The sequence below is a fragment of the Cebus imitator genome, unplaced genomic scaffold (assembly GCF_001604975.1).
Source record: "Cebus imitator isolate Cc_AM_T3 unplaced genomic scaffold, Cebus_imitator-1.0 Scaffold152, whole genome shotgun sequence".
Classification (NCBI taxonomy): Eukaryota; Metazoa; Chordata; class Mammalia; order Primates; family Cebidae; genus Cebus; species Cebus imitator.
The window spans coordinates 1084169-1106826 of record NW_016107467.1 but is presented as its reverse complement, the minus strand read 5'-3'; the positions used below and the strand labels follow the sequence as shown (position 1 = coordinate 1106826).

Here is a 22658-nt window from a genome sequence, read left to right as displayed (position 1 = left end):
ACGGGGTTTCACCATGTTGACCAGGATGGTCTCGATCTCTTGACCTCGTGATCCACCCGCCTCGGCCTCCCACAGTGCTGGGATTACAGGCTTGAGCCACCGCGCCCGGCCATGAATTCCTGTATTTTTTATTTTTCTCTCATCGTATATAGGTTTTCTTCTCTGTTAGGGTTGTTCCTTTTGTTCACCTAATGCACTGAACTTGAAGAGCCACTTCCTTTGTGAAGCCCTTAGTCACCTGCCAGCACAAGGTTGGTATTCCCTCTTTTGTGCTGCAGTACCTACACTTAAAATCATTATCTTTCACATTTAAAAATAATATTTTACAGAATTACCTCACCATTCCTATCTCTATGCATCCCTGGAGGGCAGGGACTGTTAGGTTTGTCAACACCTAATGTGTATTGGTTGAATGTTGAATGAGTTGTTAATACCCTTTTGCTATAGAAGATAGGCATTTTACAGTAAGGTTTTGCAGTATTAACAATGGCACTGGCCAGGCACAGTGGCTCACTAGCACTTTGGGAGAACAAAGCAGGCAGATCACCGGAGGCCTGGAGTTCAAGCCTGGCCAACATGTTGGTGAAATCCCGTCTCTACTAAAAATACAAAAAAAATTTCTGGGTGTCGTGGCTGGCGCCTGTAGTTCCAGCTATTTGGGAGTCTGAGGCCGGGGAATCGCTTGAACCTGGGAGGCAGAGATTGCAGTGAGCCAAGATCACACCACTGCTCTCCAGCCTGGGTGACAGAGCAACACTTCATCTCAAAAATAAAAATATTCAGAACAAAACATTCAATGGCAGTATATATCTGGACACCAAACGGAACACATTGGCCTTTGTGGAGACAAATACAATCATGTCTTTATTAAAATACCACACTTAGCCCAGCTGAACCCATAACCATAGCCTGACTGGGGCATAAGAACATTAAAGCACGTTCTGTGTGGTGTAAAACCATAATACTTCAGATACAGGTATGTAATTAATTGCAGAGAATGAGGCAGCATGGTATTTGATAGATTAGACAGACAGACAGGGCTTCAAAGGAGGTATGTACCCAGAAGACCTAGATGAGATTGCCTGCGTTGTCACCACCATCTCTGGGCTTCTCATATCATTTTCTTATTTGTGAAATTATTTTGAGATAACTTCTTGAATATATGAGCAAGTGCATTGAAATTGAGAAAGCAACAAAGTAGACGTGTGAACTGTAGTGAAACCTAACGAATTCTAAGTTTGGATTGTTGAGGGGTTTCTTTCACTTCTCTTGTCAGTCAGAGAGACTAATACATAAAGTCTGTCATATAGTGGATATTCAGTAAATGTTTGTTGAACCAATGAAATAAGTGAAATTCCAAGATACAATTAACAGGATTATTGATTGGGTTGAATTGGGACTCAAAAAGAGTAGTCTAGGCAAAAGGTGCCTCTGGAGAATGTCTAGAAGTGCCAGTACTACACAGGAATGGATTGTGCAGCTAATTAAAACCTTAGATATGACCTGTAGTGCATTGTGGGAACCCAAGCTGATACTTCCAAGGATGCTGTACTTTGATCTGATGCAGAAGGTGGGATACCTACCATTTGCTGAATGACCATTATATGCCAGACCAAGTACAAAGCACCTTATAGATGATGTTTATCTTTACAGCAGCTGAAGACACCTATTTTTACAAAACCCCATTTAAAAGATGAGGATAGAAATAAGCCATCCAGAAAATACATAGAAAGTAGTATGTACAGTAACTTAAGTTGCAGAGGAAGGAGTTAGTGACATGGAAGCGGGGTGGGGGGTGGGGGGGTAGAGGGAGGAAAGAGGGAGGGATGCTAGTTGTGTTGTAAGTGTTGCCCTTCACACTGGATCTCTCAGACTTTGCCTTTACAGATTTGGTGGGGAACAAAGGTGAAGCTGGTTTTCTTTCTTTTGGAAACAGTTGTTTTTGTTTTAACTATTTACCGAAGGATTTAGTTAGACTTTTAAGTTCGTTCTGTTACATTGAACATTGGTCATACCATGAGGAAGGATCACACTTGATAATGCATGTTACCTATTTTTAAAAGATCAACTGATGAATGAGTGGTGGCAATGTATTGTAAAGGTTCTGAATTTGTGGAGGAAAATAACAATTACATTCTCTTGAAAGTAAAACTAAGAATGCTGCAGTAATTTAACTTCCCATGTCAATGAGTAATTTAACCATATTAACCACCCAAAGAAATAATGAAAATAAAACTTTTATCATTCAAATATTTGGCTGTACACGTTATATCTGTTGTTTTACATTTCAAAGCTACCTTTCTTGAATGGACATTTTTTCTCTCTCACACTTCTTTACCTTCTATAGAACAGATAGACCGAGTCACTTCACTTAAGTTTTTAATTCCTACCTGCTAACCTTCATAATTACATTTACTTCTGAAATGCCTTATAGCATCTTGTCATCTTCCTCCCCTCAGCCCCAGAGATTTAAATCAGGTAGATTCTTATATCAAGAAGTGTTCAGCTTCTTCTATAGAAAGTCATGATTTATTACAACATATTGCTATAACTGCTTTGCCAGTTCATCCACTGTGAGTCCACTGACTCTCCTCTCTAGTGTGCATCTATCTACATTTTGTGTTGATATAACAGAATACCTGAGAGTGGGTAATATAAAGAAAATAATTTTACTTGGCTCGTGATTCTGAGGTTGCAGAGTCCAACATCGGGTAGCCCCCTTTGGTTGAGGGTCTTGTGCTCCATCAACTCAAGGCAGAAAATGGAAGGAAGCCAGCATGTGCAAAGAGAAGGAACAACCCACTCTTTGAATAATGAATCCAATCCCTCGAGAGCAAGAACTCAACTCCTGCAAGATGGCATACGTAGTTTGTTTGTTTATTTATTTATTTGGAGACAGAGTCTCTGTTGCCAGGCGCCAGGCTGAAGTGCAGTGGCGTAATCTTGGCTCACTGCAACCTCTGCCTCCCGGGTTCAAGTATTTCTCCTGCCTCAGCCTCCCGAGCAGCTGGGACTACAGACATGCGCCACCACACCCAGCTAATTTTTGTATTTTAGTAGAGATGGGGTTTTTCTATGTTGGCCAGGATGGTCTTGATCTCTTGATCTTGAGATCCGCCAGCCTTGGCCTCCCAAAGTACTGGGATTACAAACATGAGCCACCGCGCCCGGCTAAGATGGCATAGTTTATTTATTGGGTATCCCTCCCATGACCCAAACACCTTTGACTAGGCCCCACCCACTAACACCACCACATCGGAAATCAGATTTCAACATGAGTTTTGGTGGAGACAGACCACATCCAAATCATAGGAGCATGCATCAAATGTTTTTGATTTGTATGCTCTGAATAGTTTGTGGTGTTCAATTCATAGGTTTAGCGCATAATCTCCAAAAGGGAAATTGTAATAACTTCTAACTTGTAATTGAACTCAAACCAGTATAAACAGGCTTATTACTTAAAAAAAAAAGTTTTAGTAAGAAGTGGTAGTTGAGTGTTTTAAGCTGTATCAATTGGATGAAATGAAGTGGAAGAAATGGTTTAGAAGTATTAAATTGCTGAATTTATAGAAATGACTTATGTACTGCATGAAAAGGAAGGTATTTGAAAAAGATGCCTGATGTATGATAAAGCAATTTAGCATTATTTCAGTCAGCCCTGAGATTGATTTATAGGTTAATACTTTAAAGGCATACCATTGCTTTAATAGTGATGGTGCAGCAGAAGACATTCCTAGGAATTTACCTATTGTTAAAACAAAGATTTCTATTGGAAGACATATTAAGTCATTTTCTTTGCAAAGTGTAACTGTGTTTGGAAAGGAAATAAAAATATGAATAAAATGTGTTTTAGATTATGTCATCAAAAGGTGGAATGTAATGTTCTTGTTCACAGATTTAAAGAAACATTTCATGTGTATTTGAACTTAGAAGTTTTGGAGGCTGAAGGCATGTGCTAGGCAGACATTGTTTTTCTTTTCATTCATTCAAGGCTCCGTATGACATCTATGTCAGGCTGACAAATTCACATGTGTTACAGAGTTCAGTCATAAGGCCAGGTGTACAACCGTTAGCTAACTGGAGGTGTGAGCATTAAGAAGTGCAATAATCTGTTCTCACATCTCTCTCTGTATTGTGTGGTCAGTGGAGGCTGTACAAGTGTAGATGTGGAAAGTTTGTGGACAGGAAGCGGGATAGGTATTGAAAGACACTTCTGGCACTGATGGGAGACTGTTTAAGTGGAAAGTAACTTCAAACAGTAGTGCCAGGATGGTGTGATTTACATTTGGCCCAGGTTCACCTTAGTTCTTTGGGAGTACTAATTTTTCTCACTGTGGTAATTGTAATTGGCCTTCAGAATGGATCTTTTTTTTTTTAAAACAGAGAAGTGAACACTGGATTGCATTTTTTACTTTTGAGATAAATTTTGGTAAACAAGTTTTTATTCTTTCCATGTGTAAAACTGCCTGCTTAATGGTTAAAGTCTCCTTATGCTTTAATGTAAACATTTGTTATCAAAGGTGTGCAACAGCCTGATAGTAAAAACAGATGCACAGATAATACCAAGTTACCACTGAGATCTGAGACTATTCATAAGGTGCATTTAGTTTTGAATTATTGTGTACATTAACCTGTGTATATAACCAGTATTAGGGGCAGAGTCCTATTGGTACAGATAACATTGGCTACCAATTTTCTTATATAACAAAGTACAGGCTTTTTAGCCACAGTATCTCTACTCATATTTAGGCAATTTTAATAGTTTAAGAATTGACCTATTTATTTGACGTGCATTTGAATTCTTATAACTGTAGTATGCCAGTAACTTTGGCAGTAGCTTTGTATGCAGCTCCTCTCTTCAAGCCTCTTGGGACCCTGCCTCTGTCCTTGACTGTCAGATTCTCAAAAACTTTACCTAGGACACAAGCAAACCTGAGTTGAGTAGTTTGCCTTTCCCTTTTTCCTTTCTTGAGGGTGGGGAGAAACTACTTTGTTAGACAGAAGTCACTTATCTCATTTTTTTCTGCCATTTTATGGATTTTACCCTCCTCCTACAGAATACAGTTTTGACTATTCAAGACCAAATTGTTTACTTTCAGGGTAGCTTTATTATTCCAGCCTAATACTGCACTCTCTACTGCATTTATGATACAAACTTGCTTGTTTGAAAGGGTGTCAAAAGAATGAGTGTGTGGTTCCCGAGATTTAGCTACTCAGATGTGTTTGGGGACAACAGGAGCTGGGTTAAATCTAGGCGGAATGAACTTGGGGGAATGTCTAGTGTTTTGAGGAGAGGCTGTGCGAAACAAAATGCTGTTTTCTGAGAAGCTTGTTAGGAGAGCTGTCCCTAAGCCAAGTAGTTGTCTACTGGGATTTTACATTTCTAGAATCTCCTTGTGGGTAGCTGTTTAAAATACCTTTGTTTAGGTGGACCCTATCTCCCACCCATTAAGTCTGTGTTCCTGTTAAGGAAACAACATTTCTCTCATTTGAACTTAGGAGATTTAGAGGCCGAAGGCATTTACTAAGCAGTCATTGATTTGCTTTTAATTAATTCATTCAAAGACTCCATATGACACTTGTGTCAGGGTAACAGAACTCCGTTTGTGACGTGGTTTAGGCTGGACCAGAGCATCATTGTTCTTTTAAAAGCTCCCCGGCTGATCTAATGTGCAGTCAGAATTTTGGTCCACTGATCTCTAGGACAAGAATGGTTGAGAATCACTGATGTGACCTGGTGGCTTTGTCTCCCAAGTTGCTTCTTTCCTTAGCAGTGTGTACATATTTTGTTTAATCTTCAAGTAAATTTTAAATTCTAATTAGATAGTACAATAGTGCAGTATAGGGGTTCATAGTAGCTGAGTTACATACATGATCCCTAAGTAACGGTGCTGATCTGGCTCCTTATCTTCAGTTCCTGCCTCATCTTGTAGGACCCAGTCTTTTCACCTTAGCCACCCTAGTCGTCTTTTAGCATTAACTAATAGTATATGACTTTTCTTCCACAGGGCCATTTTCCATGTTTTTCCTGACTGAGACCACCCATCCCTGGCTGTCCCCTACCCCACCCCTGGCTCAGACGTGGCCACATATTTTGAAAAAGCTCTTGATGTTCCTTTGGAACGCTTCCCTTACTTGCAATTTTCTATCCATGTGTGTGATTATTTGCTTGTTTGGGTCCCTTATTAGACCAAGCTTTTTAGATCTGCCTATTCTTATCCACCATTGTATTTCTAGCATCTTCTCAGTGCCTGAAGTACAGCAGATGTTGAATGGATGAATAAATGAAAGTGCAAGATAAAACTAGACAAATTCAATTAGTTGTATATGTCTATAGAACCGAACAGGAGAGCAATGCAATAATAATGTAAAAGCTTCTGGGGCTGGAGAAATTGTAATGGACAGGAATAGTCAGGGAAAGCTGTAAATTGGCGGTAGAGGTAGGGAAGAGGGTAATGGCTGTCAGGTTTGGGGGTGAGAAATAGTGGGAAAATGGATAAAGTAACCAGACCTATTTGTTTAGAGTATAGGGATCTTGCTGGGGAAAGGCAGACATTAAATTGGTATCAAATTTAGGGGTTTAGGCTTTAGTTGAAAGACATTGAGGGTCTTAGAGGAAGAATCAAAGCAGTATTGTTAAAAGATGAATTTAACATTTAGGGTAGAGGCTAAAGTGGGAACGGTAAGGAAGGAACTGGAAGCACTATGTGTGAGAAATTAGTAGAATGTGGGTTTTATCTTGGCTTCCTGGAGCATAGTTTTGAGGAACCTGGAGCCCAATTTGGACTCTGCCGTGCCTCCAGTGGGTTTAGGAGGGAGAGCATTTATTTGTGCTTGGGTATTTGTCATCTCTGGGCTTTTGAGAAATGACTGAGGATGAATGGTAAGGCCGATGTGGGAAATCTTGTGGAGAAGAAATAGCCAGTGTTTATAAAGGGTGGTGGTTTTTTAGAGGAATTGTTATCAAATGATAATTAATGCTTATAGTAGCAAAATTTAGTGACACAGAGTAGTTTGCATATCTTTGGGTTAATCTTTTTTTAAAAAAAAACCAAAAAGGATAATCCAAACCTTTTTAAAGTTCTAAATTGGCAGACACTTTTTCATTCTTTTGATTGTTTATTAATAGCAGATGAATCCCAGGACAAATTTTTAGTATTTTAGAAATGTATTTTCATGTATTTATGAACATTAATTCCAGGATATTTATATGAATTTTATAAGGAATACAGTGTTACAAGATTATTTTAAAAAAGCAAGACTACTGTATCCAGAAGTTAGCAGACACTATAATGGCAGTAAACCTTTTGGCAAATCACTTAGTATTTACATTTCATTTGTGAAATACAGTAGTCCACCATATCTGCAATTTCATTTACCACAGTTTGTTACCCACTGTCAACTTCTAACCAAAAATAGGTGAGTACAATGAGATATTTTGAGGTTAAGAAGAGAGGGCGACATATACCATGTTAACATAATTTTTATTACAGTGTATTGTTACAGTTGCTCTGTTTTAATATTGTTAGTTTTGCTGTCTCTGATTTGTAAGTTAAACTTTATCATAAGTACGTAGATGTAGGAAAAAGCATAGTGTGTAGGGTTCAGTACTATCTGAAGTTTCAGGCATCCTCTGGGGGACTTGGAACATATCCTCCACAGATAAAAACGAAATTGAACTAAACATACTCTAAGTGGGAAGAGGCAACAACATGGTTGCCCACTGTTATCTGGACTTATCCAACAGCTTAAAAGAAAACATATCCTAATAAAGGAAAAATGGTGAGCATGATAGGCGCTTTTTAATTTTTTTTATTGTTCCTGTTTTTAATTGTGCTGGGAGTAAGATGCATGAGGATTTATCAGTGTTCTTTGCTAATGACTAGCCTTGTAGGAAGCCTAAGCCTATTTAGTGGCTAAGCTCATCCGAGAGCAATGTCAAAGCCAGAATATCCGTGGCAGTATCTTGAAGGCTGTGATCTGGTGGGCACCTGGTCTGAAAATTTTCCATGCAAAGGTTACCTTAAATGACCTGTGATGTACAACTTAGGTGAGTCAGTTTAGCATTGGTACATATGCTGAGGTAAACCCTCCAAATATCTAATGACTTTGCCTACAGCGATCTCTACTATTTACCCCACAGTGGGGCAGGATGGCCTGACCTGATTCAAGTTCCTTAATTTTTGCCATCCTTCAGCACCTATCTCTATACCTGGTTTCTAATATCTAGACCCCTTAGGAAATGCCTCCTCTACTCCTTTCTATTCACCTTCTTCCCAAAAGTGGCAAAAAAATTTGCATTTAAGGAAGATTAGAAGCAATTTAGTCCCCTTTCCCCAAGGTTCTCTTTCCTGAGGGACCAAATGGAGCTAGGCTGTTAAACCCAGGAGAGTGTCAGGGATCCTGTCTTGTCTTACCTTAAGAAACTCATTTGCTTTGCTGGCTTATCCTGTGCCCCCATCCTTAATTCATCCCCCTCCTGTCCTTTTTCACCAGAGCTACCTGGAGTTCAGGCAGCCATAGCAAACATGCTGTATATTTGTTCTTTTTCCTAGTCCTAATTTTCTCCTAATAAGCACATTTAAAAATTTGTTTCGTTTCCACTCTTTACTGTGAAACATTTAGGTGTTTCCTATCCCTGTCTTCAACCCACATTAAAGTAATATATAGAATAGGTTTATTGGAAGGGAGTTGATTAGCCATGGTACAGTGCTTAGTTTACTAAAAACTGAATTTTTTAAAACGTAAGATTTCTTAAAACAATGAGTTTTCCTAAGGTATTTACTATTTCAGTTTTTGAAGAATCTTTCTTTAGTGTGGATCCTATGTAAAGTACATGCACAGCTTTAGGCTAAGTATGTCTGAAATTTTGAAGACTTTAAACAATTTATCAATGTATATTGTAGTTAGACTCAAGCTGGATCTGTTATCAGGTGTCAAATATAGGATAATGTTTCCAGCTACCAAGTATAGCCAGGCAAATTCAAGACTATGTATAATTTCACAGTGAGCACCCAGCTCTCCATTTGTGGCAGATACAGCTTAATCCTGTTATTTTTCCTATGGGAGTATTCAGGGTCATAGATTGGCCCACTAGACTGATTTCAAGTGCTTTCAGTGATATTTTTACTTGAGAAAGGACATTTAATGGGAAGCTTTCATTGGGGAAAAAAGAATTTTACCGACAAGATTAATGGATCTATAATTTTAGAGACAGAGACAAAACACTGTTTTAAGGCAAATTAAACAGGGGGACTGGCATTCACTTCAGAAAACATTTCACTGGGTTCTTGGAAAGAAAAATTTTCCTAATATGAGAACCTAAGCAGTGGAACATTTTCCAGACCAAAATTTCTTCTTGTCGTTCAAAGGTTTCAGATATAATAAATTATAGCCCCATCATGAAGAGTCTGAATGCCAGAGAAAACAAATGATGGGGCCAGGATCACACAGCTAGTTACAGTGCATGAGGGCTAGACGTTTGTCACTTCACCACTGTACTGCTATGAGGGTTAATTTAATCAGATTAACTTCATTCCAAGCATCCAGTTTATAGAGCTATGTGCTCCATTAAAAAAAAAAAAAAAAGTTATAAAGCCTGTAACTTGAGGAGTTTTAAAACCAAAGGATCTGATAATGGCAGTAGTCAAAGGTAAATTGTATACTTGTTTGCTTACATGGGTAACCAATATGTCAGCCTTACTACTCAAACCCCTTACTTGCTTGATGATAGATTTGCTAGGAACATTACCACCACCACCCCTGTCTTAGTCCATTCAGGCTGCTATAACAAAATATCATGGACTGGATAGTTTATATGCAATAGGAATTTCTTTCTCACAGTTCTGAAGGCTGGGAAGTCCAAGATCAGGGTGCTGGCAGATTGATTCAGTACCTGGTTCATTGCAACTTTTTGGCAGTTCTTACGTGCTGTAAGGAGAAAGGGGCCTCTCTATAAGAGCACTAATCCTATTCATGAGACCTGTGGCTTAACTACCTTCCGAAGGCCCCACTACCTAATATCATCACCTTGGGGATTAGGATTTCAGTGTATAAGTTGTGGGCGCGGGGAAGGACACAAATGTTCAGATCTCAGTAAGTCCCTTTTCCCCCAATATCCTAACTGAAACAGATGTGCATTTTTTCCAGTTTGACAGGGTTGTGTGTCATCATTCTTTAGGGCTATGTGGTTGAGTGGATACCAAATACTGCTAACTTGGGAAGAGCGAACCTTGTTCTCATGAAAAATCAAAGTTTGCCATTCCACATAGCCTCCTGTCATTTAGACTCTGGTTGCCTTACCCTCTGTATTTTTGGGGCCTGGGAACTTAGGGTGGTTTTTCTAGTTGTAAATGGTTGTTGCGTACATGTCTCCGTAATAGTCTTGATTTTGTTTCTTTGCCTACAACGCCTAAAATAGTTATTGTCAGACCCTTTACAGAAAAAATCGGCTGATCCTCGGTCTAAATACAATACATGATTGGGCATAGAGCCTCATGCTTGTAATCCCAGCACTTTGGGAGGCCAAGGTGGGTGGATCACTTGAGGGCAGGAGTTCGAGGCCTGCCTGGCCAACATGGTAAAACCCTGGTCTCTACTAAAAAATACAAAAAATTATCCAGACGTGGTGGCAGGCACCTGTAATTCCAGCTACTCTGGAAGCTGAGGCAGGAGAATTGCTAGAACCTGGGAGGCGGAGGTTGCAGTAAGCTAGGGCCATGCCAGCCTGGTCACCAAGTGTGAAACTCAATCTCAAAAACACACACATGTGTGCGGGTGCGTGTACACACACACACACACACACACACACACACACACACACACACACACACACACACAAAGGAAGACAACACATAATTGTTTTTAAAAAGCTAAAGATTTTTTGTTTTGTTTTTGTTTTTTGAGACAGAGTCTCTATCAACCAGCTTGGAGTGTAGTGGTGTGATCTTGGTTCACTGCAGCCTCCACCTCCTGGGCAAACAGTCTTCCCACCCCAGCCTCCTGAGTAGCTGGGACTGCAGGCACGCCACCACGCCACCTGACTGCTTGGTATTTTTGGTAGAGACCAAAACAACCAGTAGAGGGTTTCGCCATGTTGTCCAGGCTGATCTCAAACTCCTGGCCTCAGGAAATCTGCTGGCCTCAGCCTCCCAAAGTGCTGGGATTACAGGTGTGAGCCTATTGACAAAATTTGACTACTAAGGTCAAATTTGGGTTACTTATGTTTATTAAGATTCACTTCTGGCTGCCTCAAATTAAGCATTATTCCCTCTAGTGTGTTTCTGATCAGAATTTATAGCTTTACATAAAGGTCTTGGAGAAAATAGTAGATACATCGTAACCTAGAACATGCATCCTCTTTGCTTGGGATTTACTTTATTTAAAAAATTATTGAATGTTTTGGGGGCGTGGAAAGTTCATGTCTGTGTATTGTCTATTGCTGTGTAACAAATTACCCTGAAATTAGCCACTTTAATCCCATCTCACACAAATTGTTGAGTCAGGAATCTGAGAGTGGCTGAGCTGGATGGTTCTGGCTCAGATTTCCTAATGAAGCTATAACAAAATGTTGGTTGGGGCTGCAGTCACCTGAAGGCTTGGCTGGGGCTGGCGTATCTGCTCTTTAAGATGAATCACTTACATAACTTTGCTGAAGACCTCAGTTCCTTGCTGGTTGTTAGCAGGCAAGTCTTAATTGTTTACTATATGAACCTCTCCATAAGGTTTTATGAGTGTTCTCATGGTGGGACTGCTAGCCTCCACCAGTGACCTGAGGGACAGCAAGGTAGAAGCCAGGATTTCTTTTGTATTCTGATCTGAGAAGTTACTTACCTCATATTGTTTGTTAGCCATGATTCTTTAAGTCTAGCCCTACAGTCAAGGAGAAAAGAATTAGGCTCCCTATTTTCTTTTTTTAAGGGAGGAGTATAAAAAAATTTATGGATAAATTTTAGAAGCTCCATAATCTATTTCAATGGTAGTGCTGGTAGTGGTAGTGGTAGTGGCAGTGGGATGTAGTATGTGCATTAAAAGATATTAATGGATTGTATTTTTTTAGGGGTGTTATGTTTTTTAGGCATTACATATAGTAAGTCTTGGTGAATTTTCTAGGCAGGCAGCAGAAGGGAGGCACATGAGCATGTATATTTTGGGTGAAATTAGAAGTGTTTATTTGGATGGTGTGTGTATTTTTTGTTGGTATCTGGGGTGTGTGTGTGTGTGTTTAAAAGGCATGTGCATTTGAGGGGTATGTGCACTTGTGTGGGCGGATAGATTGCTTGAGGGGCATGGACAGAGGTATGTTAGTGTGTATATGTACGTACCTGTCTCAAGGGTGAGTGCGTGCTGGTGTTTCTGAGATGAGGTTGGGTAGGGTGACACTGGGATGCTGTGTTATCTGGAAGGAAAGTTGATTGGTGGGAAAGAATAGACTCCCCACTGTCATTCAGGTGGGTTAGGATTTCATTTGGAGGCCCCTGGTAGAGGCTATATTTCTTCTTTTGGGAGCTGCTTTTGTCCTGAACCGGGACTATTTCAATACAAACACAAACATATATGTACATACATCATACACATGTGAATTTTATATGGATGACTTCGCTGCACAAGCCGGTGGAATGCATCTCACCCAAGCCACCCCATTAACTCAAGTATTTGCTTGAGGTATCTCTGGACTCAATTTTCATGTTTCCAAATTGGCCCAGTGAATTTATGAAGGAGACTGATTAATACACAAAGACTTATTCCCTCCTTTTGGAACATAACCCAGACCATCTCTATTCTGAGAAGAGTTTAAAGAGTGGATTTTAAAATCAGGCTATTGGTCAGGTGTCACCAGGGGAAGGAAAGAAACACAGTGGCGATTGATCCTACAGTACCAGTTGTTGACGCTCTTCCTTACTCTTCAAAATATTATTTTCCAGAGGCTTGGGTTTTAAAAGAAAGAGTAAAAACTGTAGTTCTCGATCATGAAGTACTTAAGATTTAGTTAAGGAATTAAATACATAAGCAAAAACTGAATTTAAGAATATACAAGCAAGTTTAAAATTATAAAGTCTGTTAATTCCTCTGCAATAAGAAGCAGTGATGAGGCCGGGGTGGAGAGGGAATGTTCTTTGGATGTAGATATTAAATTGCTCTATAATTGTGGCACTGTATAGATGAAAATATCTATAGAAAAGAGGTAGATGGCATTTGTGCATGGTCATTTTCAGTCACTTTAGCTACGTTTTTGAATACTCTTCAAGGTATAATCCAATGTAAATGCTGTGTTTTTTAGTTCTCACAGTTGCTAACTTGAGAAAAATAAAAAATGAGACGGATTAAATGTACCACCTGAGATTCTACAGGTCCCAGATGGAATCTCAGCCAGTCATGCCTGTTGTTTGTTTTTGTAAACTGGGGTCTGCTGGACCAGAAGTTCATTATTCGAGATCCACAGGAAATTGCATGCAGACATTTGTGTGTGTACTTACTTCTGAGTAGGTTAAATTTCAACATACAATCCTTTGTATCCTAGGTTTCACTCCTAGGATTCAACCAACCACTTGGTGAAAATATATTCAAAGGAATAAAACCAATAAAAATAACAATATAGCAATTATATTACTTGAAAGTAATACAACTTGACAACTGTTTCCATAGCATTTTCATTGTATTGAGCATTATTTAAAGTATATAGGAGGATGTGCATAGGTTAAATGCAAATATGCCATTTTATATAAAGGACTTGAGCACCCACAGATTTTGGTATCCGTGGGGATCCTGGAACCAGTCTGCACAAGAAAGATTTTAGTTGTCAGCACCACTGTCCAGTCTAGTCATTGCAGCTGTTGGTCTGAGTGTGGATAGATGCTTAGAACTCAAAAATTTAGAGGGGGAATTCACCATATGCTGTACCTTCCCCCACAGTCAAACACTTAACACTTCTGTTTTAAACGTGTTCATAGTTAATCTGTGGGACAGTTTGTTCAGTTCTGCCAAAACTTTGTCAGCAGGGGGTATCATGTTCTTAAATACTTGAGAAGGTTGAATAAAGTCAATTCTGTTATTATGCAAACAGATCAGTTAACTTGATAATTAATGAGTATTTTTTTCTGTGCAAAGGCTTATTTTGAATTTTGTGCTTTTGGAAATACTCTTAGTTGAATTTGCTAATTCTGTCACAGAAGACGGGTCATTTGTTGGATGGCATCACCTCTTTTATGATTAAGATTTCAGTGGTTAGTCCTGATATGTCCTCACACATATCCCTACCAGTCACAAATATATTTCCTAGCTCTCGTTTGAAGGGAACAGTTTTAGCCCCTGTTAACTGTATTTGTTGTTCCTATGAGATAATACTTCATATAAGAGATTATTGATGTGAATCTTGAAGTTTTCTTACTAAATGTTATGTTTGGGGTGTGGAAACATACAGAAATAACATGGTATTGTGGATTGTTTATTAAACATAGTTAAGCATAAAAGGAAGGTTTTTTTGTTTGTTTGGTTTGGTTTGGTTTTTGAGACAGTCTTGCTCTGTTGCCCAGGCTAGAGTTCAGTGGTGCGAATGGCTCACTGCAGCCTCTGCCTACCGGGTTAAAGTGATTCTCCTGCCTCAGCCTCTGGAGTAGCTGGGATTGCAGGTCCGCACCACCATGCCCAGCTAAGTTTTGTATTTTTAGTAGAGACAGGATGTCACCATGTTGGGTGGGCTGGTTTCGAACCCTTGACCTCAGGTGATTCACCTGCCTCAGCCTCCCAAAGTGCTGGGATTACAGGTGTGAGCCACTGAGCCCAGCCATAGGAGGAAGTTTTAAAGGAATTTTTTTGACCGATTAATGCAGGAATACCTTATTTAAGAGGATTAAGTCTCTTTAAAGGACACCTGGAGAAGATGCTTTATTATTGGTCATGGATGAAACTCAGAATTGTGGTCTGCTTCTGAAACAATTGTATTCTCTATTCCAGTATGTTGCTTTAAATGCGTTTGTTTCCCATACCCATAATGAGGGCTGGGTGCTAGTGTGGAAGACAAAATAGCAGCAGGAACCATGGACAGCTGCTAGGGTAACAGGTAGGACACTGTCATTGCTGTAAACTGTAAAAACAGTGGCAGGAGCTGTATTGGGTAGGGCAGCTTGAATGCTTAGCCAGGGAATCTCACCATAATAGCAACCTGAAGTAATCAAAAGAAATTATTTTCCATGTAGTATTAAATGATACAGGGTCTATAGAATACAGTTTTTAAAAACTAGAATCAGTGGTGGTGCTCAATAAATGTATGGCAATTAAGACTTTTTTTTTTTTTCTTTTGGAATATTTTTTATATAGCATCCACATTCTGAGGCATGTATGTGTCTGAAATTTGGGGGAAAATACTCTTCTGATTTCACTAAGTCCAAAGTTTTTAAAACTTGAATTTGCTTTAGTAATACACATATACAAGTGTGTGAGAGAAACAAAATATAGCACTTGTATACGTTTTTCCCCAAGTGTTTATTTTACCAATTCCAGCCTTTTTTCCTCAGCCATATTGATGGGAATGTAGGACAGGTTTTAGCAGTTGGGAAAACAGGCTGACTGCTGTGGTTCATTCTTAGAAGTCATCTACAAATTGATGAAAGAACCAGTGCTAAAATTTCATTTTCTTAACATCTGTTACTCTTTTCACTAGAGTTACACTCAGATTAAGAAGTGCAAGGGCTGATCATGTGGGTTATCCTGGGGTCCCAGTATGTTGGCAGGCCGAGGCTGGAGGATTGCTTAAAGCCAGGAGTTTGAGACCAGCTGGGACAACAAAGCAAGACTCTGGCTCTCCAAAAAAAAAAAAGCCTGGACACAGTGATGCACACCCGAACTCTCAGCTACTCGGGAGACTGAGGGAGGAGGATTGCCTGAGCCCAGGAGTTCAAGGCTCATACAGTGAGCCATGATCACACCACTGCATTTCGATCTGGGTGACAGATTAAGAGCCTGTCTTTAAAAAGAAAAAGACAGCAAGCAGATGAGCTCTGTAAATATTACAATGCTGTGAAATCTTGTCTGATCTCAAGTCTGTTATTCCAGTTCGCTGAACCCCTTCAAATTTTGGTTGTCTCATCCAAAGTGCTGTATATCCACCCAGGTCTCCTTCCAGTCTTGTCGCTTGTCTACTGCGCCTACTTCCAATTCACCCATTCTACAAACCTTTAGGCAGCGTATACACTCTTATCTAGGTCAGTGGTTAATTTTTAAGAGATAGTTGATAGTAGCTTCTTATAAAGCTCTTTAGCTTAGAGTAAAAAATGCTTTATTCTATTTCTCTGAGCCAAATTTAGACAAGTAGNTTACTCTGTTACCATGCCAGAGTGCAGTAGCACAGTCTCGGCTCACTGCAATCTCCGCCTCCCGGGTTCAAGTGATTCTCCTGCTTCAGCCTCCTGAGTATCTAGGACTACCTGTCCTTCTGAGTCCTTGTACCTTAAGACATTCTTTGGGCAGGAAATTCAGCGGACTTCTAGTTTATTTTTAACTTTTAAAAATGGATAACTGAAACACAGGAATAGAAATCATCTCCCTACTCATCACCCAGCATCAACAGTTTTTATATTGGCAGGCCTCTTGATCATTATAAATATTGTACAGGCTTATTGTTTCTGTTAAGCCATCAGCTGCATTTGTATAAAAGTGCATTCTAGGCAAAAAAAAAATTGGCTCAACACCATTAGTCATTGAGGAATTACAAATTGAAATCACATTGGGTTGCTAGTATACACCCACTTTAATGGCTCAGATTAAAAAGACTGACAGAACCAAGTGTTGTTGAGGATGTGGAGCAATTGGAATGCTCATACTTTGCTGGAGGGAATGTAAAATAGTACATACAATCCTTTGGAGAAAGGGTTTGGCAGTTTATTATAAAGTTGAATATATACTTGCCATAAAGTTAAACATATACTTGCCATAGGCATTTTAGCCAAGAGAAATGAAAACATATGTTGAACACAAAGACTTGTTAATGAATGTTTGTCTCAGCTTTATTCATAATAGTGGCAAGTTGGAAAAAGCCCAAATATCCATCAACAGGAGCCTGAATAAACAAAGCACATAACAACGTGGATGATTCTCAAATACTATGCAGTGAAAGTAGCCTTACACATAAAGAAGAGTATATACTGTATAATTCCATTTATATGAAATTCCAGGAAAGACAAATCTAATCCATAGTGACAGAAAAACAGATCGGTGGCCTCCTAGAGCTGGGAGTGAGGATCCTCTAGAAGGGTCCCTGAAGAGGACTAGGGGGGATGATTACATGGCTATATACATTTGTCAAAAGGTCTTAAATTGTATGCAGATTGTACCTCATTAAAATTTACTCCAGGCAGACATTGGCCATGTTAGTAAAACTGCAGCACCTGTTCTTCTTCACCTTCTTTTTTTTTATTTTTGTTTGGATGGCAGGTAATCATTCATCTGTAAACAAACAGGGTATAATTTTGGAGGTACCACTAGTCTTTAGTTCTGTTCCAGCTATGGGGAGGACTGGGTAGGTCAGAAGTACTGGAATTCTTTGCTGCTTTCCTCTACTTCAGGCTATTTGGTCTTCTTTGGAAGATGAAGCTTTGTCTCTTATACCGTTATTCTCTGGCAAGATAGCTCCAGTTTCTTTCAGACACTGAAATACTTTCCCCTTCCCACAATTCCAGAAAAACAAGCAATGTTTTAGAGAACACTTTGTCCAACTAATGAATCTATCGTTATTTCTCCTGATATTTTCTATTTTTGGCCACAAATTGTTTGATGCTCAAGTATGTATTTAGAACACAGCAGTTTCTCATTAGCAGAGGTATTAGATTAGTGATATAAATTAGTTTAAAACTCAGAGAAAATACATTCATAATGACATTCAGAGACAACACCCCTACCCCCCCCGTCACCTTACTTTTGGTGTTGGTTATGCTGTCTGGAATATAAGGCTAATTGGAACAGGGTGTTATGATCTATCACTTTGCATAGCTTTCTAGTTAGAATATTGTAATCCTTCTCTAGGTGACCTGTAATGATTTTGAGTGCAGTGCTTAGGAATGTGAAATAGTTCAAGGAACATTGTTCCTAAATATCTTCAAGACTTTTAAGGGTTCAAAAAAGGATGGAGGCTTGTCAAAAGGAAATAGGGACTCGGTGCAGTGGCTCACACCTGTTATCCCAGCACTTTGGGAGACTGAGGTGGACAGATTACTTGAGCCCAGTAGTTGAAAACCAGCCTGGGCAACACAGTAAGACTCCATTCCTTTAATTAATTATTTAATTAATTAATAAGCCAGGGATGATGTCATGTGCCTGTATGTAGTCCCCACTACTTAGAAGGCTGAGGCAGGCGCATCACTTGAGCCCAGATATTTGAGGCTGCAGTGTGCCATGATCACACTGCTGGATTTCAGCCTGCTCAGTAGAGTGAGACCCCTTCTCTTTTTTAATAAAGAAAACAGGAGACAGCCCAAAGGAGGAGCTCCTGGTGGCCAAAGCTGGAACAATTTGGCCAAAACAACAACAACAACAACAACAAAACAACAACAACAACAAGAACATAATGACAGTTTTGTGTTTTAACCCATAGGATAAAATAAGTATCCATGAATTCATATTGATATAAATAATTGAATAAAGATACGGGAGAATAGAGACAGCTCTTTAAGAAAAATTTCACTTAATAATTACAAAAGGAAAGAGAGAACTGGAAAATCACCATTAGGACGAAAACACTCCCACTACCAACAAAAAGGTAGACATTTATGCCGAATTCATGTTTGAATGCTAAAATTAGTATCTTAAAGTTTCAGGAAAAACAGGTTATTACATAGTCTCAGTATCTCTGCCAAGATATTTATTTGAAAGACAGTAATTTCAAGGTGGAGAAACATAGCAACATCAGGAACCCTTTAATGTGATACACTGAGGAGGGCATGTCATTGCCACGGTATTGTAAAAAGGCATATCCATCATTCTGATGATGAGGAAACATCAGACAGACCCAAATTAATGAGCATTTCTTTGAAATAACTGACCAAATGAGAAATAACAGAATGTGATGTGAGACCTAGATAGGATCCTGAAACAGGTAAAGGACATCAATGGGAAACTGGTGAGATTCAGGAAAAGTCTGTGGTTTACTTAATGGAATTGTACAGATGTTAGTGTTTCAGTTTTGAACATTCTACTGTGTTTATATAAGATGGTAACATTAGTGGGAACTGGGTGAGGGGTATATGAGAACTCTACTACTTTTACAACTTCTAAGTCAAAAATTAGTTAAAAATAATAAAGCATCTAAAATTTCTACTTCTAAAAAGGCATTTGAAAAATCTGTTTTGTCTTTGCAAATTAGTGGATCATTTTCAGCAAGTCTTTGCAGAAAGTATACTTGTAGCAGTTTAGTTTGGTGGGGAGGGAGGTGTCCCTTCCCTCCCATTTATTTCAACAGGGTCTTCCTCTGTCACACAGGCTAGACTGCAGTGGTGCATCATCACAGCTCACTGCATCCTTGACCTTCTGGTCTCAAGCAATTTGCCCACCCCAACCTCCTGAGTAACTGGGACTGCAAGTGTGTGCCACCACACCCAGCTAATTTTTTTGTATTTTGGTGGAGATAGGGTCTTTCCATGTTGCTCAGGCTGGTCTTGAACTTCTGGGCCCAAGCAGTTGACCCGCCTTGGCCTCTCAAAGTGCTGGTATTAACAGGTGTGAGCCACCACATCTGGCTTCCCTTCCACCTCCCTCAAATAAAGACATTTCAGAGTCATTTATGGAATATACAGAATCCTCACCTTTTTGGAAACTTTTTACAAGGGATAAAAATTGGATTACGCTGATGCCAGAGGCAGATATTTAATTTGGAGTGGAATATTAAATTGAAAAGTTTTTGTGTCAGAATGATTACATCCATGCAGGTAGTGTATGCAGTATACAATCATCCCAGTTTTCAAAATATAAAATATCTTTTTTTTTTTTTTTTTTGAGTTGGAGTCTTACTCTGTTACCATGCCAGAGTGCAGTAGCACAGTCTCGGCTCACTGCAATCTCCGCCTCCCGGGTTCAAGTGATTCTCCTGCTTCAGCCTCCTGAGTATCTAGGACTACAGGCGCATACCACCACACTCAGCTAATTTTTGTATTTTTAGTAGAGATAGGGTTTCGCCATGTTGGCCAGGATGATCTCAACCTCTTGACCTTGTGATCCGCCTGTCTCGGCCTCCCAAAGTTGCAGGGATTACAGGCGTGAGCCACTGTACCCAGCAAAATATCCCTTTTTTAAAGCTAAGATTTTACATAAGTCTGTAATTGGAGATCTTGCTAGTAGTGTGAGAATCTCATTTGATGCCACAATACTTGGGCTTGTGATAATGTAGTTTCTCTGAGATTAAATAAGCAGGCTATTATGCCATGCTTTGGGGACTGAGTTTTTATTACCAACAGACTTTTCTGTTTTGATAGAGAAACAGAAAAAGAGCATTCCTAAAGGAGTAGATTCAAACTAAGAAGTTTGTCCTAGTTCCTTGTTCTAAGAGTTTTAAAATTAAATCATAGACATTGTAGAACAGATTGCAAAAGTAGGTTTTTTCATACCAGTATAGGTGGGATATGTTTTGGTAGTCAGACTATTTGACGTAGGAGGAAAGGTTAAGGGGCATGTATGTAATCTGGTGAAGGAATTGGAAAAGAAGTGCTTTGCTTGGAAGGATACTTTCCTGATTGCCAGGTTCAGCTGCTTGTCCTCAGGCCATATTTGCTGTAGCTTTTAAGATTATTTTTAATATTATTGACCATTCTTCCTGGAATCTTTCTTTCCCTTTTAAAATGGCATCTCATTCTCTTTGTTTTCCCCTCTTTTACTGGTTTCTGTTCATCTCCCTTCTCAAGGTTTAGTGGAAAGAACAGAAACTTGGATTAAACTCCACTTGGGGTAGTTTTGTTTTTACTGTTGGGTGTTTGGTTTATTTAATAACTTCAAGAAGTAGTGAGGATAGTGAGAGATAGTTTATATAGAATGTGCAACACAGTGCTTACTCATAGGAAACACTCATTATGTGTTAATTTTCTTCTGTGTCAACTGTTTTCTCTCTGGTTAGATCTTTATATTCATTGAACTCAATCCCCTCCCCCCCCCCGTATCATATACATTGAGATATACCCCCCTCATTATATATGTAATATCCCTAAAGAGCTCATTTCTGAGGCCCGGAGAGAGACAATTAATTACAGCATCGTAATACGTTATGCTACATGCTGATACAGCATGTGCTGTCTGCACCGAATTTTACAGAGGACGTACATTCTTGCAGTCAGCATTAACTGAGCTACTGGCAGTAAATGATTATTTTGAAGCAAGTTGGGGGAGTATCCATAACGTTGAACAGGTCAGTACTCTCTCAGAGATGTTCATCATCTAATTGGGAGACATAGACAAACAGGGTGATAAATTATAATGTAGAACCTTAAGTGGCAGAGGTATGTCAGGGTGGTTTGGGAACACTGAAAAGCTGGCCACAAACTTACTTGGAAGGAGAAGTTGGGAAAGAAGCAGCATTTGAGCTGGGTCTTACAGGAGTTACGGGTTTTACAGACATAGTATGGAGAAAAAGGGCATTGCAAAAGCCATGGAACAGGAGATAAGCAGATAAAACAAGTGGTAAAAGGTATCTTCTGAAAAAGATAATACGAAGTTTAGTGTGGCTTGAGCTCCTATTCGTGAGAAGCCTGGGACAGTGAGTGTGGAGAAAAAGCAAGCTGCGAGAATGTCTGAAGAAACTTGTGAAGAGCCTGTATGTCATGCTAGGGAGTTAGGATTTCATTCTGTTCACAGCAGGCTGTGGCACAGTTTTAGGCGGAGGAACAAGCAATTAACCTTTCTCTTTAGGCTCTTTGGTCCCTTAGCATATCATGTAAGTTAGGTAAAGGGAAGACTAAAAAAGACCAGATAGGACCTTATGGAGGAAGGTATTTAGGTCCTGAACTAGCATGGAGGAAGACAACGAAGATGAAAAGTGAGGATAGCAGATTACAAAGTCCTGTCTGAGGTTTCCTTGGCATGTGAAGAATGACGGTTGGGGAAGAGTTGACATACCAGAGTATCCCCAGCAGTGTGTTCTGAACATAATCATCTTAACTAATTGAAGTTGAAGACATTAGATAACACCCATTCTGATACCTTCTTAAAACATAATTTCACTGCACTTGCTTGGAAAGTTCTTTGGAGAATTTTGCTTAGATAAGAAAACTTACCATGAGTGGGAGCTGTGCAGAATTAAATTTTATGTAGAAATACTTCTTAATGTCCTAGACACCACTCTGGTCCTTCAAAATGAACAGAGTTCAGAATGAAAGAATTGGTTAAGATTTTCTGACAAATGGATTTTTTTTTAGTTAGAATGGATTTTGATACTTGCCTGATTAGTTCCTTAGGCACTAAGATGTGCGTGCTTGGGCATGTTAGGATGTAATACATGACTATTGACAACCTCAAAGATTCTCTTCTTTATTCAGGTTTCTGTTCTTATACAAATAATTGTTTTCTGGTTATTCTGAGAAATATTTCATCCATATGTAAAAAATATGGCCAACATTTAAAATTCAAAGATCAATACTTAAATTGGCTTATGAATTCTCATCATCTACCTGTGCCACTCTGTCCCTGCT

At 39.3% G+C, this 22658-nt stretch overlaps 1 protein-coding gene across 2 annotated transcripts in view; it reads left to right on the top strand.

Moving 5' to 3' along the window:
- LOC108314400 (RING1 and YY1 binding protein) overlaps nucleotides 1-22658 on the top strand; it is a 77894-nt gene that overhangs the window by 39483 nt on the left and 15753 nt on the right. The window contains exon 1 of one of the 2 annotated variants that reach the window (XM_037743764.1): nucleotides 3158-8050. The exons of the other annotated variant lie outside the window; for it this stretch is intronic. Within the exon in view, the coding sequence (XP_037599692.1) occupies nucleotides 8028-8050 (23 nt within the window). The 5' untranslated portion in view covers nucleotides 3158-8027. Of the gene's footprint in view, nucleotides 1-3157; nucleotides 8051-22658 lie in introns of those variants that run through there. 2 annotated transcript variants of the gene reach the window in all.